This window comes from Nannospalax galili, unplaced genomic scaffold, assembly GCF_000622305.1.
Source record: "Nannospalax galili isolate Female #2095 unplaced genomic scaffold, S.galili_v1.0 scaffold207, whole genome shotgun sequence".
Classification (NCBI taxonomy): Eukaryota; Metazoa; Chordata; class Mammalia; order Rodentia; family Spalacidae; genus Nannospalax; species Nannospalax galili.
In genome coordinates this window covers 7,005,557-7,022,231 of record NW_008358517.1, presented here as the reverse complement: position 1 = coordinate 7,022,231, position 16,675 = coordinate 7,005,557, and the positions used below count along the sequence as shown (strand labels likewise).

Here is a 16,675-nt window from a genome sequence, read left to right as displayed (position 1 = left end):
TAATACCATACAAAAAGTAAAAAATTTAGGCATGGGTGAGGTGTGGTCATGCTCACCTTTAAGCCCAAAACTTGGGAGGCAGGTGAATCTCTGTGAAATCAAGGACAGCCTGGTCTACATAGTGAGTCCCAAGACAGTTGGGGCTACTTGTTTTTTTAAAAAAAACAAAACAAAAAAAAAAAACAAAAAAAAACAGGTGTGGTGATAGCACACTTCTGATCCCAGCACTGGGGGAAGCAGAGACAAGTGAATCCCTAGGACTCAGTGGCCAGCCAGCTTAGCCTACCTGGTGAGTTCCAGACCAGTGAGACACCCTGTCTCAAAAGAAAAGTAGACAGCACCTAAGAAACAACACCCCAAATTAACCTCTGACCTTAGTATGGCTGATTAAAATGTAAATGTTTAAGTTTTCATATTAGACACATAAAAATTAAAATGCTAGCTTCCATCTAAAACCATGAGAACATACTACCTAGAACCCTGATTCTGTGGCAATCTGAACCTCACTGACCCCCTGTCTTCAGGTGTCGTAGACTAGAAAGGTTAGTCATGTTTCCTCGTGTCTCCCCAATGGGGTGCTTATATACAGTGTGGCATGGGGTCCTCTACAGTACACCCCAAAATGCAAGTGAAGTAGGTACAAACCTGGGTCCTTGAAATGGATACATAGTCTAGGAAGAAAAGTCTAAAGCCTGGACAGGCAGCTCTGCTTTGGTTTTTACATGAGGCACCCCATAGGGTTGCAAAGTTTCAGTGACCTGTATGTCTGGACATTTACTATTGTGAGGTTTTCAGACCACACCTCACCCACACCTCTTTGTTTAACTACACTGTTATTATGCCTTTAAAAGTTCATGGTTATAAGAAACCTTTGAATTATTTCTGGTTGCTACATATGACATGATTATCCTTTTTTTGTCCCCTTATTTTTAACTCTGTGATGCTCATTCAGAAATATGTCTTATTTACCAGGGACCATTTCTTAATGCATGCTACCCTCGGCTTATATAACTGAGGCACACAGATATGTATGCTTCCCTTACAGATATTTAGCCCATGGGCATTTTTCCATTCCTCCCCACTAGGCATTAGAGTGGATCCATGACAATGGGGAGTTCTACCTTTCCACACACACCTCAACAGGGTCCAGCATACAGCACACCCAAGAGCTGCTGAAAGAACACGAGGAGTTTCAGATAACTGCCAAGGTAAGTCTGCGAGGGAGAGTCCTCTGTGCAACTGGCCTGTAAGTCTGCCTGGGCTTTTGCAAAGTAACTTACAACAGATACTTCAGGGAAATGAGGCCTTGCCAGAGATGTCTTTGAGGAATGACTTGTGACGTTGGAGAACAAGGCTGCCAGGTGGTCGTTTCCCTTTACTTTAGATGATGCTTTTCCCTGCGTGAGGCTTCAGCTATCCTCTTCATCAGCCTTGCTTGTGTGTTCGTCTCATTTCTTGAGTTGCATCTCCCATTTTTCCTTTGTCCTTTTCACTAGTCCTTTCCTGGTTTTCTTTCTGAGCTACTTTTTCAGGGCTTGGAGTTTTTAAAAACACTCTGTGGTGTCACCACCAGGACTCTTCTGTACTGTGCCCTGTCCTTCCTTATTGTCAGTTCCTGGGAAGTGTCACGGTGGCCTCCCTAGCCTCTGTCCCGTCCCACTGGGAACTGTTTTACAGCTCGCAAAACTGATGTCAGTGTCTTGGTGTCTGACTGACTGTTCATGGGTCCATGACACTAGAAGCACTGCCACTCCTCTTGGAAAGTAGAATTAAAACTTAGTGTGAGAGGATTGCATCTTTGTGGCACTTGCAGCCTGTGTAAATAAATAGAAATTTTAAGAAAATGGTTAAGAATACACAAACTTTTACCTCAGAATGGTTTTGAGATACTTAAAGTTAAGTTGCCTTCTCAACCTCTGGTGTTTTTCTGTATGCAGTAGGGGTATGGGGTGAGAGTGGGGTGGGGTGCACATGCCACAGCATGTGTGTGGAGGAGGAGACCAGCTCGAAGGAGTTCGTTCTTTCTACCATGTGGGACCAAACTCAGGTTGCCAGGCTTAGTGGCAAGCAACCCTTGTTCTCATCTAGGAAGTCATCTTGCTGGCCCCTCAGAGGTTTTTGGTTATGGTTTTTTGTTTGCTTTTAACATAAATTCTGAAGTATTCTGCTTTTGGTGGTTGACTTGACTTTTTAGAAGACTTTGGCAGTTATTTCAAAGTTAAGAGTGGAAAATAATGACCAAGCTGGATAATATATTTTGGTTAAAAACAAGTGCTCCTGTAAAATAATGAATAATAATCTTGTGTGGCCCTTAACCTGGCTTTTAAAACTTACCAAGAGGAATCTTTCAATTGTTTGGTGTGACAACAGCTACTTTGTTCTGTGACTATTTGTGTCTTTTTGCTTTCTGTAACATTTCTGGCTCCTCCTGCCCTCTGTTCCCTGCCTCCCAAGCTTGTGGGTATTTCCCAGTAGCCTGAGCCTGCTAGACCCTGGGAACTCCTGGCCTGGTTCTGAGGGATCTACATGCACTAGGGCCACGGAGAGCTGGCTCTCCAGCACACTGGGTGGGACACTGAGCATTGTACAGGGTGGGGCTCAGGGAAGCGGGAACACTGGCTACTTCTAGACAGCTGACCCAGCCCGCATGTGAGGTGAGGACCCGTGGATTTTCCTTCAGGTATGCCACACATTCAGCTATATAGTTCTATTCTGTTAGTATTCAGATACACAGTCATAGTTACTGTGAGTGTTATGTGGTCTGTACTTATTTCTCTGAATATCCTTTGATTAGAAAGGTACTAAGAAAGTGCTTCACATTGCACCCAGAGGTAGATTTAGGGTGAGCTCTTCTGCACTACTTCTCTGCTTCTCAGGCCCCATGTTAGCCTGTTCACAGTTCTGGGACTGCATGTAGAACATGATATAAATGTGCAGAGGTCAGAGACAGGTCCATCTCGTTAAGAGAAATGTGTGTGGAGGAAGTTTTCTTTCATTCTTAAGTGCTTCTTTTCATCAAGTTTGGGTGTGGTTATTGGAAACATAGTAATATGCATAGCTTTATTATATTTTGTAAGAAAGATATAAAATTTTAGGTACCATCTGACACTGCTATTTCCCAAGACTATAGAACTCTCTTTTATTAGATACATTAAGTTATATCTGGAGGAATTGGAAGGTTCTGAAGAAGTCCTCCTCACTGTCTCCTTAACAGTGCATTGTCATTGGTTTGGGGCTGGCTGTCTGAATCAGAGAGCATTCACCTTGATGTTAGAGATGCTGTTAGGCTTTGCCAGGATGGAAGTAAAGTTCAGTCGTGCCTGTACCTCACCTTGTCATAGTGTCTTCTAAGAAATTATGTTTCTTTTGTTCTGTAGAGAATCCTTAGCTCTGACAGGATAGTCTTCCAGTCTGTTACAGTAATTCACATTAGAACATTTTTAGTGCTAAACTCGTAAAGCCAGGCTATCTTACTGATGACATCTGGATCAGTCCTTTGTTAGTGCAGTAGTTTCTCCACATGCCCTGCAAGCATTCCTGTATCCAAGTCCTGGGGTTCGCTTTGGAGTGGATTTCTATGTTCACCCCAGGCATTGTCTAGGCTCGCCAGGCGTGAGGCCTAGAGAAAACATTTTGAATAGTCTGTCACACTGTCTTTGCACACCAACATTTGAAATCCACTGTCTTACCAAATCAGAGAGCTTTGCATCATCTCCCCTCATGGCCTCCCCTAACCCTAATCAGCAGTGTTCTGGTGCAGGATGCCTTCCTTTGTGAGAGAACATCCGCACAGACTGTATCCTTCCTGGGTCTTGTCACCTGAGAGTTTCACAAATAAAGCTGTCTTAAGAATTCAGTTTGTTCTCATTTTCTTGCAGTCCTTGAGATTGCCTTCACAAGAGGTTGTTCAGTCACAATATTGATATACTCTCTAAGTAATAATTTCTAGAGCTAGCACAAGATTGAGGCTGAAACCTTCATCACATTTCACATTAAAAGACAGTTTTTTAGTAGTGCTTGGTAGCATTTTGGCAAGAACGTATATTGGAGTCATATCTTGCTTAGACACCAGAAAAATGCCAGGAGAGTTAAATGATAGTATTGAAAATCTAAAAGTACTAGAAGTAACCAGATTTTTAAAATCTGTCCTTGTGTGGAATAGTTTGCCTGCATAATAAAAATATAACTCATGTAAGAAAAGATTGATAAATTCATTCACAGAGAAGCAAATAACTATGTCTGAATGGTATCCTACCATAAGCAAAGCCTAATGGTGGAAAGCAGGTAGGGAGGATCCAAAAGGGCTTGTCATAACAGTTAAAAGACCCAGACAGTGGACAAAAGATACCAAAGATGGCCTTGGGCAAGGAATTATAAATGACATTTAAACACGAGAAGATGGTCAACTTAAAGTAAGAAGAATATGAATCCAAGCTTTCTGAAGTTCTGTTCTTGCCCAGTAGATTGACAAAGGTCTACCAGCTAGATCTCACATTGTGTTGACAAGGCCCAGTGAGTAGACTGACCTCTTTGGGGTCCACCCACTAAAATATAAATATATTTAGTTTATGTGTATGAGTGTTTTGCCTGTATTTAAGTGCACCCCTGATGTAGAATTTCCCCAGAGGCCACAAGAGGGCATCAGATTCCCTAGAACAAGAGTTACAGATAGTTGAGAAATGCCATGTGGGTTCTGGGGATTGAACCCAGGTCTTCTGCAAGAGGACACTGCTGTGGCATGATGGAGCTTTTGATGGTGTAGAGAGAGCCAAACATCTGTCTTCTCTTGATTTGAAACTTGTCAGTTACTCTCCGTGGACTCTATATATACTTTTTCTTTTTCAATTTTTATGTGTATGAGTGTATTGCCTGCATTTAAGTGTGCACCCATGTCATGCAGTGTCCATGGAGGTTAGAAGAGGGCGTCGGTTCCCCTGGAACTGGAATTACAGATGGTTATTAGCCACCATGTGCGTGCTGGGAATTGAACCCGGGTCCTGTGCAAGAGCAGCCAGTGCTCTTGACCGCTGATACATCTTTCCAGCCCAAGACTCTAGACACACTTAAAACTTTCATTAGAACATTTTATGAGCTGACTTCTTTCCCATTTCCTGTCACGTTTCTTAGTCTGTATTCAACCACCCTGGCTGTCTTATGTTTCCAGAAACTGCTGTGCATTTGTATGCCTCTCTCCTTTGCAGGTGCAGAAATGCCTCCATCTTAGTGTGGTCAGTTTTCCTTCAACTTTAGGTTCAAGCTATCTTCCTCTGGAAGCTTTCCTGTTACCCCTACCTCTACCGTAGATTAGAGTGAGAGACCCATTTTCTTGTTCCTTCTCTGAAGATCAGTAGGCTTCTTGTACTTGGGATTCACAAATCTTATTCCTTTTCTCAATCTTTAAAAAACATTTTTTGATTGATTTGTATTTTATATTTGAGTGTTTTGCCTTCAGGTATGTAAGGTGCACCTGTGCGTATGATGCCCACAGAGGCCAGAAGAGGGTGACACATCCCTTAGGACTGGTGTTAAGGACAGTTGTTAGCAGCCTGTGGATACTGGAAACTGAACCTGGGTCTCTGCAAGACCAGCCGATGTTCTTAACTGCTGAGCCATCTTTCCAGGAACACTTTGTTGTTATCTTTTACTTTAGGAAAAGTAATAGTTTTGACCAACTTTCTACTTTTCTGTGTATGTATAAAATGAAATAACCTTTGTTATAACAATTTCTATCTCTGTGAAAAGAATAGTGAGTTTTTCTTCTTGTCTTTAGAAAGTTAAAAAGTGCTCTAAGAATGTGCTTAGAAGGGCTTCTCTTGGGATTTGATTATTGCCTAGATGCTCTTGAAGATCTGGAAGTCTAAGTGAGCACACAGAATAAAGATTCATGAAGAAGGAGCTGATCCATAACATGCATACAGTGCTCAGAGAAGAGTACTGGAGTTATAAAGAGAACCTTCTGCACAAGCCTTCTCATCCATTCATCCTCTCACTCACTCTGCAGACTCACTGACCAGAGGAAAACCCTTGACAGATGGGCTAACTTCTTACTTTGAACTCATAGAAATGCCACTCACTGTAGAAGAGCTGAGGAAGGATGGCCACCTGGATTTTGGGAGGGGGCCTGGGTGGATATGGGGCCACCAGTTAGTTATCTTTCTGTCAGCCTCAGGGTGCAGACAGAGGGCTGCTGCCACTGTTTGGCTTTCCGGGGGTTGGATTCATTTGTTTCACAGTATTTTCCTGTTGTTGTTTGCAGCAAACCAAAGAAAGAGTAAAGCTATTGATACAGCTGGCTGATGGCTTTTGTGAAAAGGGGCATGCCCATGCAGCAGAAATTAAAAAATGTGTGACTGCAGTAGATAAGAGGTACAGAGATTTCTCTCTGCGCATGGAGAAGTACCGGACCTCTTTGGAGAAAGCCCTGGGAATTTCTTCAGATTCCAACAAATCGGTGAATTGGCTTTGTACACACTGGACAAGTGGTGATCTCAATCCAGCGTTATCTCTGCTGCTTTGATTAACTGGCTTCATTGACTCTCGTTCCACAGAGTAAAAGCCTTCAGCTGGATATCATCCCTGCCAGTGTCCCTGGATCAGAAGTGAAGCTTCGAGATGCTGCTCATGAACTGAATGAAGAGAAACGAAAGTCTGCCCGCAGGAAAGAGTAAGCCAGCATTCCCCGAAACAGTGAAGGAGTGTCAGAGCCCTCAAACAGGCTGCTGAGCGTGCTTTGTAGTTAAGTGTCTCTGAGACCCACTTCATTCTTACAGCATTGACTTCTCAGCCTGCTGACCTCAGCACCTGGTTCAGACAGAGTCTTGTTCTATTTTTTCTCTTTCCTGTGGGGTTGACAAACTTCCTGTTACTAATAATAGAGGAAACTAATAACATTAATGTTGGTACTGAAGTAGCCCCCTTGCCCCTGTGGTTCCCATCCCAAGGCACTTCTTTTGTCTAGGTACATTTAGCAATGCAAGAAGAGATTTTAGTTGTCACTCAGTGGGGACAGGGTGACAAAGTATACCTGCCATCCAGTAGATGGGGGACCAGATTGCTGCTGAGTATCCCACAGCTCCACAATAGGGCCATCCAGCCTAAATGCTGGCTTGGAAAGTCAGTCCATAGGCACCCCAATGAAGTGTTTTCAAAAGTCTTCTCTAAATTAGTAGATGGAAATTTCTGTCCATTCTTAACTTACCTCCCCCAAACCATTATTTTGTGTAATACTTTTAGATTCTCCCTTTAATTTCATAAATCTCCAAGCATGCATCCTGACTATAACCTCTTCTCTACCCTGTTCTGTTTAAGGTTCATAATGGCTGAACTAATTCAGACCGAGAAGGCTTATGTAAGAGACCTCAGAGAGTGTATGGATGTAAGTTTCTTGCTTATTTATTTAGATTGAGTTTAAGCCTGCCATTTATTTTTATCTATTGCTGATTCTTAGAAGAGTATGGCAGTTTGGGGTTCATATTCCTGGTGTTCTATGGTGTTCTAGGCAAGCTTTGGCTCATTACAGAGATGGCACAGCACTAATTCTCTCATTCCACTCGTCATATGATGCCCTGGCTATCATTCTCTTTGTGTAGAAGTTTACAGCAGCTTCAGAGAAGTGTGCCTCCCAGTTACAATGACATCTAGCACCCAGTAAGATCCTGAGTATTGTACCTTGTGACATAGATTCATTCCAAAATTTGAGTCTAGAATTAAGATTAGAGCTAAAAAGTACATATAGTAAGTCTTCTCAAGTGCTATAGCAACTGGGACTTTTTAAAAAGAATTAGTTTTCATGTTTAATGAAAGGGCCCATTCTAAAATATACTTCCCATTTACATGTTAGTTCTGAGCTCCTATTTACAGATATCTGGAATGGATGTTTCTTGAAAGCCTGGTATTTCTTTTTATCTCATCCTTCTGCTTCCTTCCTGGCCAGACCTACCTGTGGGAAATGACGAGTGGAGTGGAGGAGATCCCGCCAGGCATTGTCAACAAAGAGCTCATCATCTTTGGAAACATGCAGGAAATCTATGAGTTTCACAATAAGTGAGTAGCTTTACCTTTTCCGGAGTTTCTCTTGAAATCTATTTACTGGGAGGAAATTTTATCACCAGAAAGTGTTTTCAGTTGAGTTTAGCAAAGCTCAATGATTTTGTTGAAATTTGAATGAAGCCATTTAGCTTTTCTCCAAAAGACTGATGTTCTAGACTTTCTTAATGTAGACCAGACTTTATATCTATAGTTATTTCCTACAGAATTATATAACTTAGGAATGCTAACTTCTCTCAGGAGTAAAGGAGAGGAGCATTCCTGTGGGGCTGCAGACACTGTTACTTGGTTTTTCATTATAGGTGGGAAGGGTCCATGACACCCTTTGCATTGGTACAGGAGCTGCATGATTTTGTTTGCTTTTGAATAATTTATGTTTTTAATTGGCATAGTATTTGTAAATATCTGTGAGATCAGTTATGACCATTATGTATGTATTCAGTGATGATATTTAATATGTTTAATGTCTCTTATCATAAACTCATATCCTTTCTTTATAATGAGTATATTTAAATTCTCTCTTCTACTTAGAGATATATAATGCATTATTTTGTATTATATTCACTTATCAAGCAAAAACAGTGTACCGATTACCCAGCCTCTCCCTGCTCCCTCTCCCTCACTCTCCCCAGCCTCTAGTAACTACCATGTACTCTGAATTTTTCACATCTAACCTTTTTAGGTTCTGCTTATGAGTGAGATCATGAAGTGTTTTCTTTTTCTGACCAGCTTATATCACTTAATGTCATGTCTACCAGGTCCTTTCACGATGTTGCAAATGACAGGATTTCATACTTTTAAAAAATAACTGAATCTCACAATAGCCACAAAAACCAAATACCTAGGAATGAATTTAACCAATAAGGTCCAAAATCTTCACAATGAAAAGTATAAACCATTGATGAAATCACATGAGATTTGAAGAATTAACATTATAAATATATGTGTACTAACCCTACATGATCTGCAGATTCAATACAATCCACACCAGTGTATTGGCGTTCTGCTGAGTTAGATAGACAAATACAATCTTGAAACTCATATGATTTTTATTATTTTTAAGATTAAAGAAAAACAACTACAAAAGTTTGGTTAGGTAGGATCTGTGTAGCCCAGGAAACAGTGTCAGGATGATGCTGGGCCAGAGCTGGTGGCTTTGCTTCCCTAGTCTCTACACACCCCAGGGGAAGGCATGGCAATGCTAAGTGCATTCTGAGTGAGCGTGCATCCCTACATCATCCTTATCTACCCAACGTGGGTGTTTCCCCAAAAGTAGGCAGCAAGATTAATGGTTCCTTTAGAAGATATATGAAGACCAGACAGATTGCTTGAAAGTTACAGTAACTCATCCTAGTTAAGAGCTACAAATGTTCTTTATTCTTAATGGCGGGGGGGGGTACAGATTTTTCAATTTCTGGCATAACTCCCTACTAACGCTTTCAACATCTTCATAATTTGATAATGTTTTTATTCTCTGCAGCATTTTCCTAAAGGAACTGGAAAAATACGAGCAACTGCCAGAGGATGTTGGTCATTGCTTCGTCACCTGGGTAATGCGCACTCAGCTACTGTCCTCTCTCAGTTCTGTGGTGGCAATGAAGGAAATAGGCCAGGGTGCTTCCCATTTCTTCTCAGCTGCCACCTCTGCTCATCCCTCTGCACCTGGAGAAATACCCCTCACCTCAAAGAACTGTACTCTACCATAGTTACTATGGGATGAGCTTTTATTGACAGTACTGATGGCTTAAACTAGAACATTTGGTGTGCCAAGCCTCTGCTTGACCCTAGGGATTCATCCATAGATGAGGGCCAGTCCTGCCCAAGGGTAAGGGTAGCACCATAGCACCCCATTTGGAAGGGGAGAGAAACAGAGCAGGAGTCCTGTGGCTGAAAGCTTGCAGCCCAGGTTTGTACAGACCACAGCCACCACAGCAAAGCCCAGTACAAGTGCTTGGCTCTGACTAGCCAAAGGAAGAGAGGCTTCTGAGGTATGAGGTAGCCCAGGAGATGCCTCTTAACTTTGATTGCTTTCCTTTTGAAATATAGTTTCTCTTATTTGAGGCTTACATTTTCTTAGTCCAAATAGTTCATTTCCTATATTAAAGATTTTGATATTGTGACTTGTGGTTTAGAAGAGATATTCTGATTTTTTTTTCTTTTTTTTCTTTTTCTTTTTCTTATTTTTTTGCTATAGGCAGACAAGTTTCAGATGTATGTTACATATTGCAAAAATAAGCCAGATTCTACTCAGCTGATACTGGAGCATGCAGGGTCCTACTTTGATGTAAGTAGTAGATATTTAAAGAAGCTGTGAAAGTTTCCAAACTGCATTTAGTAAACATAAAATCCAACATTTCATAATTTTACCAAGTTTCTGGAATAATTTATTTTCATCTATCATATTTATTTTGGGATATTCATTCAAACTTTTGTATGTGTGTGTGTGTGTGTGTACACGTATGCGTATGCACGCTGGAGATCAGAGAAAAACTTGCAGGAGTGGTTCTCCTTCTACCCTGTGGGTCCTGGACATTGATGTCAGATCCTTAGGCTCTTCCACAGGTACCTGAGCCTGCCGAGCTGTCTCAGCAGTTCCTGTGTTGCAATATTCCTGTTTCCTTCTCCTTCTAATACTTCTGCTTGTCTCAGAAGTTACATATCTGTAAGAATTCTGGATTTTAATATTTAATTTAATTCTGGATTTTTATATACTTGTTAACTATGTGTAGTCAGGAATTTTTTACATGTAGGTGTAACTGTTAAGTTTCTTTTAATCATTAATTTTTCCTCTCTCATGAGTTTCTCAAAGTATTATCTGACTGTAAAACTTTAGCATGGGGACTACTAGGATGAAGTGGAAGTTTATTAATGATGTTCTTAAGTAGACTGAGGTACATACCTGTTTTCTTGAAAGATATTGTAGGGAAGTTATTTATATAAAAGGGTGTGGAACATTATGATACGATATTACTAAATTTGTTTTGAGTTTCCAGAACCAGTCGAATATGTGCCAAATAAATTGTGACTGATGAAAGCTTCTTTGAGTGGTGTGACTTTCAGTGCATGAGGGCCTAGATGTTGGACGGTGTTTGCACTCGTGCATGGACAAGCGTAATAATCTGCTCTCGCTGTGAAGCCTGGAAATTGGAGTAAACTCCCTTTTGTCCTTATGATGATCCTGCCTATAGATGACCCTTCAAAGCTCCTGCTCTTAGAGAGGACTGAGGATATGGCAAGGCCTTTCCTAGCCTCGTGCTGACTTTTCCTTCTAATATTTCACATCTTCACCATTGGAAGAAACTCAGCACCATAGCTCTATGTAGACTACCAAGGCTAAGCAGTGAGAGTGTGTGCACAGCCAAAGCCATGTGGGTCAGTGAGATGGCTCAGTGGTAAAGGCATTTGCACCTAGCCTGATGATCTGAGTTTGATCTCTGGGTCCCATTGGTGGAAGGAGAAACCAACCCCCTATCAGTTGTCCTCTGACCTCCACATGCATACCTTGACAAGTATGTGCATATTCTCTCTCTCTCTCTCTCCTCTCTCTCTCTCTCTCTCTCTCTCTCTCTCAAACCCAGGTCACCACATTCCCAGTTCAAATTTCATTTTTTAAAAATATTTTATTTATTATTTTTATTTTATGTGTATGCTTGCATTGCCTGCTCTCTCCATCTCTCTTTCACACACACACATGTGTGCATACACATACACACACACAGAAACGCACACACTAAATAAATAAATAAAATATAATTTTTCAAATCTCTTATGTTTTGGGCCAGGCATGGTGGCACAGCACTTGGAAGACAGAGACAGGTGGATCTCTGTGAGATGGTGGCCTGTCTGGTCTACATAGTGAGTTCCAGGCCAGCTAAGGCTACAGGGAGACCCTCTCTCAACCTCCCTCCCCCCAAAAAATCCCCTATGTCTTGAAATATGGCCTTAAGAGTAAAGGAAATCAGGCCTGCCTGAAAGATATCACAATACATGCCTTCAGTATTCATTTAAAGAGATTTAGGATATACTGTCCTCCATTCTCTGGTCCTCTGTACTCTTCAATTATACTTTTCCCTGGCAACAAGCATTACTGAACACCTATCAGGTGCTCCACTAGCTCTGAGCTGTCACTGATGCTCAGTATAGAGTGTTGAATAGCATAGGTAGACTTATCCCCTCACTGTGAAGAATCAACCACCAGCAGCTGAGGCATATAAGTTAGACAGGCCATGGACAGTGATGTTGAGCCTCCCTTCTGCCCCCAGTGCTCAGTGCACTGTCATCTTTCTGTTCCAAGAAAAATTTTAGGATGAAAACTTTTGTGTTAGCGTTCTAACAGCCTTTTAAGAAAAGGGGACTTTGTTACTGCGGTAGGATTAAACCCTTGTTAGCTATTTGGAGACCTAATATGGTGGTGCAGATATTTTTTAAAGTGTGGTTCTATGCTAAGGCTTTGTTTTGTTTTGTTTAAATATAGGAGATACAACAGCGGCATGGGTTAGCCAATTCCATTTCTTCCTACCTGATTAAACCAGTTCAGCGAATAACAAAATATCAGCTCCTTTTAAAAGTATGTATGAAGTTTCTTCAACCTGCAAAATGTTATGAGTTATGTGTTGATGTTTTGACCTTCTATGCCATTTTTTTGACCTTTCTAGTGTCTTACTGAAACAGTTTATAGTAAGAACATATTCCCTGACGTCTACCTGAAGTAGACTGGGTGGTACTTCTCTGTAACCTAAAATGACAGACACATGACTGAGAAGTGGATGGTCACTCTAGGTCCTTTCATACCCTTAGATGACAGTTATTGTGTGCTAACTATGGGCCAGGCACTGTGCACTGCACTCTGCACGTTTCTAACTTGCAGCAGTGCTGATCTGCAGATGCAGAGAACAGCTGCCAGGTCAGGAAGGTCACTGGAGTCCTAGTTGATACTACCAGCTTTGGACATAAATCTGGCCAGCGCCCAGGCTTCCCACTGGAGCCCAGATGCAGCTCCCATTTCTTCCAGCCATTTACCACACACACTGTGGAACATGCTCATATAGATCACAAAGGCTTAGGTCAGAGTGGCCTATCATTTTCTATAGTTGTAAATGAGTATACCTGAAATCACCCTTGCAAAAACCTAACAGTGATTTAATTTCAACAATACACATGAAAAACAACTTACCATGAATGCATTGTTGTTAACGTTCGTTTTCTTACTACATTAAAAATTATCTACAACTTTTGTTTGGTTAAGGTCACTATAATGTCTCCTTAGATGATGAATTTTATGAGGCTTTAGCAAGTGGAAGCCTTCCACTAGTCCCATCTAGAGTACTTTAAGATCTCGCTCTGTTCCAGGTGCTGGCCTAGGTTCATAGTAGGAGGCTAAAGTTAGGAGTACCTGACAATCACTAAACTCTTTTTCTTAGTTTAAAAAAAAAAAATCCTAAACCAGGCATGGTGGCACACGCCCTTACAGCACTCGGGAGGCAGAGGCAGGCGTATCTCTGTGAGTTTGAGGCTAGCCTGGTCTCCATAGTGAATCCAGGCCATCTAGGGCTACAGGGGAGACCCTGTCTCAAAAAGACCCCTCCCTCCCGCCAAAAAAATCCTAAAACTTTTAAGAAGTGACTGTACTTTTTATGCAAGTGATACTGTTATAGGATGCTCTCCTGTACACATATCCCCCGCCATACCCCCACATATACATACAGTAACTGAAGATCAAATCCGGAGCCTTCCACATGGTCAGTGTATACTCTACCAATAAGCCACGCCCCAGCCCCTCTCCTTACTTCTATATTCAAGTCTCATTAAATGACTTTATGACCATCACTATAGAAATCTATAGCTGCTATGAACATGAAATAAATTAGAAGGCTAATTTATTTATATTCAGGTAATTTTTCCTATGCTTTCTAATTCTGCTGAAGTATTTTACCTATTAATATCCTCATCAAAATTTAAGGGCTCTGTCCTAAAAATTATTTATTTATTTATTATTTATTTATTCATTCATTCAGTCAGTCATTTATTGTTTATTCATTCGGTCATTTATTTATTTATTATTTATTTATTTATTGTATATGAGTGCTTTGCCTGCATGTATGTAAGTGCATACATGCAATGCCTTTGGAGTCAGAAGAGGGCATTGGATCCCCTGGAACTGGAGAGTTATGGACAGTTGGTAGCCACAGCGTGGGTGCTAGGAACCAAACTCAGGTCCTCTGCTAGAACAGCTAGTACTTTTAGCCGTTGAACCATCTTTCCAGCTCCTGTACACCTGTAATTCTACTAAGATGGTTCTTCTCTGTCTAAATCATCCCTCATTCTTTTCAGAATTTCTATGGCAACAGTACTATAAACTATGTCTGGTTTCCCCAGTCAGAACAGGAATAAACTACCCCAGGCTTCCCCAGCAAGAATAGGAATCATCTACTTCAGGCTTCCCTAGTAAGAACACTAGTACACTACATCAGGATTCCCTAGTAAGAACACTAGTACACTACATCAGAAGGCTTTCTAGTCAGAACAGAAATATACTACATCGGGTTTCCCCAGTAAGTAAGTTGTCTGCACACAGAGGGCACATTGCATGTTTAAATCAGTTTTTGCCAGTCTCCTCAGAAATACGGACCAGCACCATCTGGTCACAAATGAAGGCACTTTTTGAGGAGCTGAGTTCCTCTAAACTCTCCAGGACTGATGACAGCTGACCATAGCACTCTCCCTCTTTTTTGAACGATTCATAAAAGATGGTTACTGTTGCTAATGACAGTCCTAGTACCCAGGAAGAAATATCTCCAGCATGTTAGCTTGCTTTTCCCATTGTCTAGTTTGTGTAATAACAGATGATCCTTTAAGTCATCCAGAAATGGAGTCATACACATAGATCCCTCAAGGATATGCGGTTCACCTGCTAGAGCTTTCGTAAACACCCTGCACCAAGGAAAGGCAGTCAGCAGTCAGTGTCCACACATTACTGTTCCAGTGCCATTTCTGGCTAGTCTGTGGCAATGCTGTCAGTTCTAAGCAGTAGCTGGTTATTCCTTACCACACCAGTAATATTTTTAGTTTTAATTTTTGATATGTGGTGGTTAACAGATTTATCTATTTCATCTTGAGTGGTGACTAGATATGCACTACTCTGGAGTCCTATTCAAGTAGGACAAACACTGTCATCCATTGAATAAAGACAAGATTCATTTTTTTTATGAGAAAATACCCTGGTTGACCATTGTGTTTATATCTTGAAAATCATTGGTTTTCCTTAGATTTTTCCACATTTGCAAAGGTTGTATCAGCAGAGCATTTTGCAGTCCTTCCCTAATTCATGGTATTGTCATCTACAGGAACTGCTCACATGCTGTGAGGAAGGAAAAGGGGAGATTAAAGATGGCCTGGAGGTGATGCTCAGTGTGCCAAAACGAGCCAATGATGCCATGCACCTCAGCATGCTGGAAGGTAACAGGATGTGCCACATCCCCAGCGTACAGTGGTCCCATCTCCACTGATGCTCTTCTTCAAGTCACTCTACACTCTAGTAGTTCTTTGTGTCACTGACCACTTAGCTAAGGCTACCTGGTCTTCCTGCTGATGGCAGATTAGATGATGAATGGATACATTGAGCCCCAAAGCTATAAAAGAGCTTGTTGAGTCCCCATCTCTATACTAGTTGCTAAAAAGTATGTAGAGATGTCTGCTTACTAATTTACCCTTACTAAATTTAGTTTGTAACATGGTGAGGAGAAATTAGGTTAAAGTGTCTAATGTTTATTGTGGCAATTACAATTTCTATGGATGTTTCTATTCAAAAGAACCGGTTATGCATTGCAAAGATCTTGCCCCAAATGCATGTAAGTCATTTCACTGGTAACACTGAGAAATGTATTAATTAAGATGCAGGTTTGTTGTATGTAATGGGGACCCAGAAGCCAAGCATTTTGGAAGGTTTTTCTTTCTCTGATATAAAATGTCATGATTGTATGGCTGCCCTTCATAATGTCATCAAGGATGGGGCTACATTCTAGCCCAGGTCTATCCATCCTAGGTATCCATGTCTAGGCTCACTAAGCTGCAAGACCACATTGACATTCCATCTCACAGGAAATGGAGGAGGAGGAGGAGGATGTGTAGGAAACCCCTGCCAGCTGTTCACACTGTCTCCTCATTTTCTCAGAGTTAGAGGTGCTTGACTCTTCCTGTCTGCACAGGGACTGAGGAGTAGAGTACTTAACTAGAGTGTCCCTAGTGGAGCTTTGTAAAGAAGAGTGGAAATAGGAGGTGCTGAGCAGCCTCAGCCTCAGGTACCCCTTTACTGAACTCTGGTAGCCACCACTGCAGTGAGAGGAGCCGCCAGGAAGGCCAGTGTGTGACCATGACAGGCTGACTCGCATGTAGAGTGTTCCAGACTCAGAGAAGATGGGTTAGTGAGATTGTCTCAAAGAGCCTGGGAAGGGGTCAGGCTGAAGATGCAAAGAGTCAAGACAGAGGCTGGAGATTGGGCAGTGGGGTAGTCATTCTAGGCAGAAGAGGGTTCTGTGAGGGACAGAGTGAGTTAATCAGGTCTCAAGTGACGCGAGTCCCAGCTGAAAGAAGTAGAGTATGAGGAATGGAAGCTAGGAGGATTGAATTTTTT

The 16,675-nt window shown here is 41.5% G+C and overlaps 1 protein-coding gene across 3 annotated transcripts in view; it reads left to right on the top strand.

Moving 5' to 3' along the window:
* Positions 1–16,675, top strand: part of Trio (trio Rho guanine nucleotide exchange factor) — a 348,717-nt gene that overhangs the window by 220,302 nt on the left and 111,740 nt on the right. For all 3 annotated transcript variants that reach the window (XM_029557993.1, XM_029557991.1, XM_029557992.1), the window contains exons 21-29: positions 1,086–1,208; positions 6,257–6,451; positions 6,549–6,664; positions 7,309–7,375; positions 7,934–8,043; positions 9,527–9,596; positions 10,241–10,330; positions 12,521–12,613; positions 15,390–15,501. In XM_029557993.1, the coding sequence (XP_029413853.1) occupies positions 1,086–1,208; positions 6,257–6,451; positions 6,549–6,664; positions 7,309–7,375; positions 7,934–8,043; positions 9,527–9,596; positions 10,241–10,330; positions 12,521–12,613; positions 15,390–15,501 (976 nt within the window). The remainder of the gene's footprint in view (positions 1–1,085; positions 1,209–6,256; positions 6,452–6,548; positions 6,665–7,308; positions 7,376–7,933; positions 8,044–9,526; positions 9,597–10,240; positions 10,331–12,520; positions 12,614–15,389; positions 15,502–16,675) is intronic.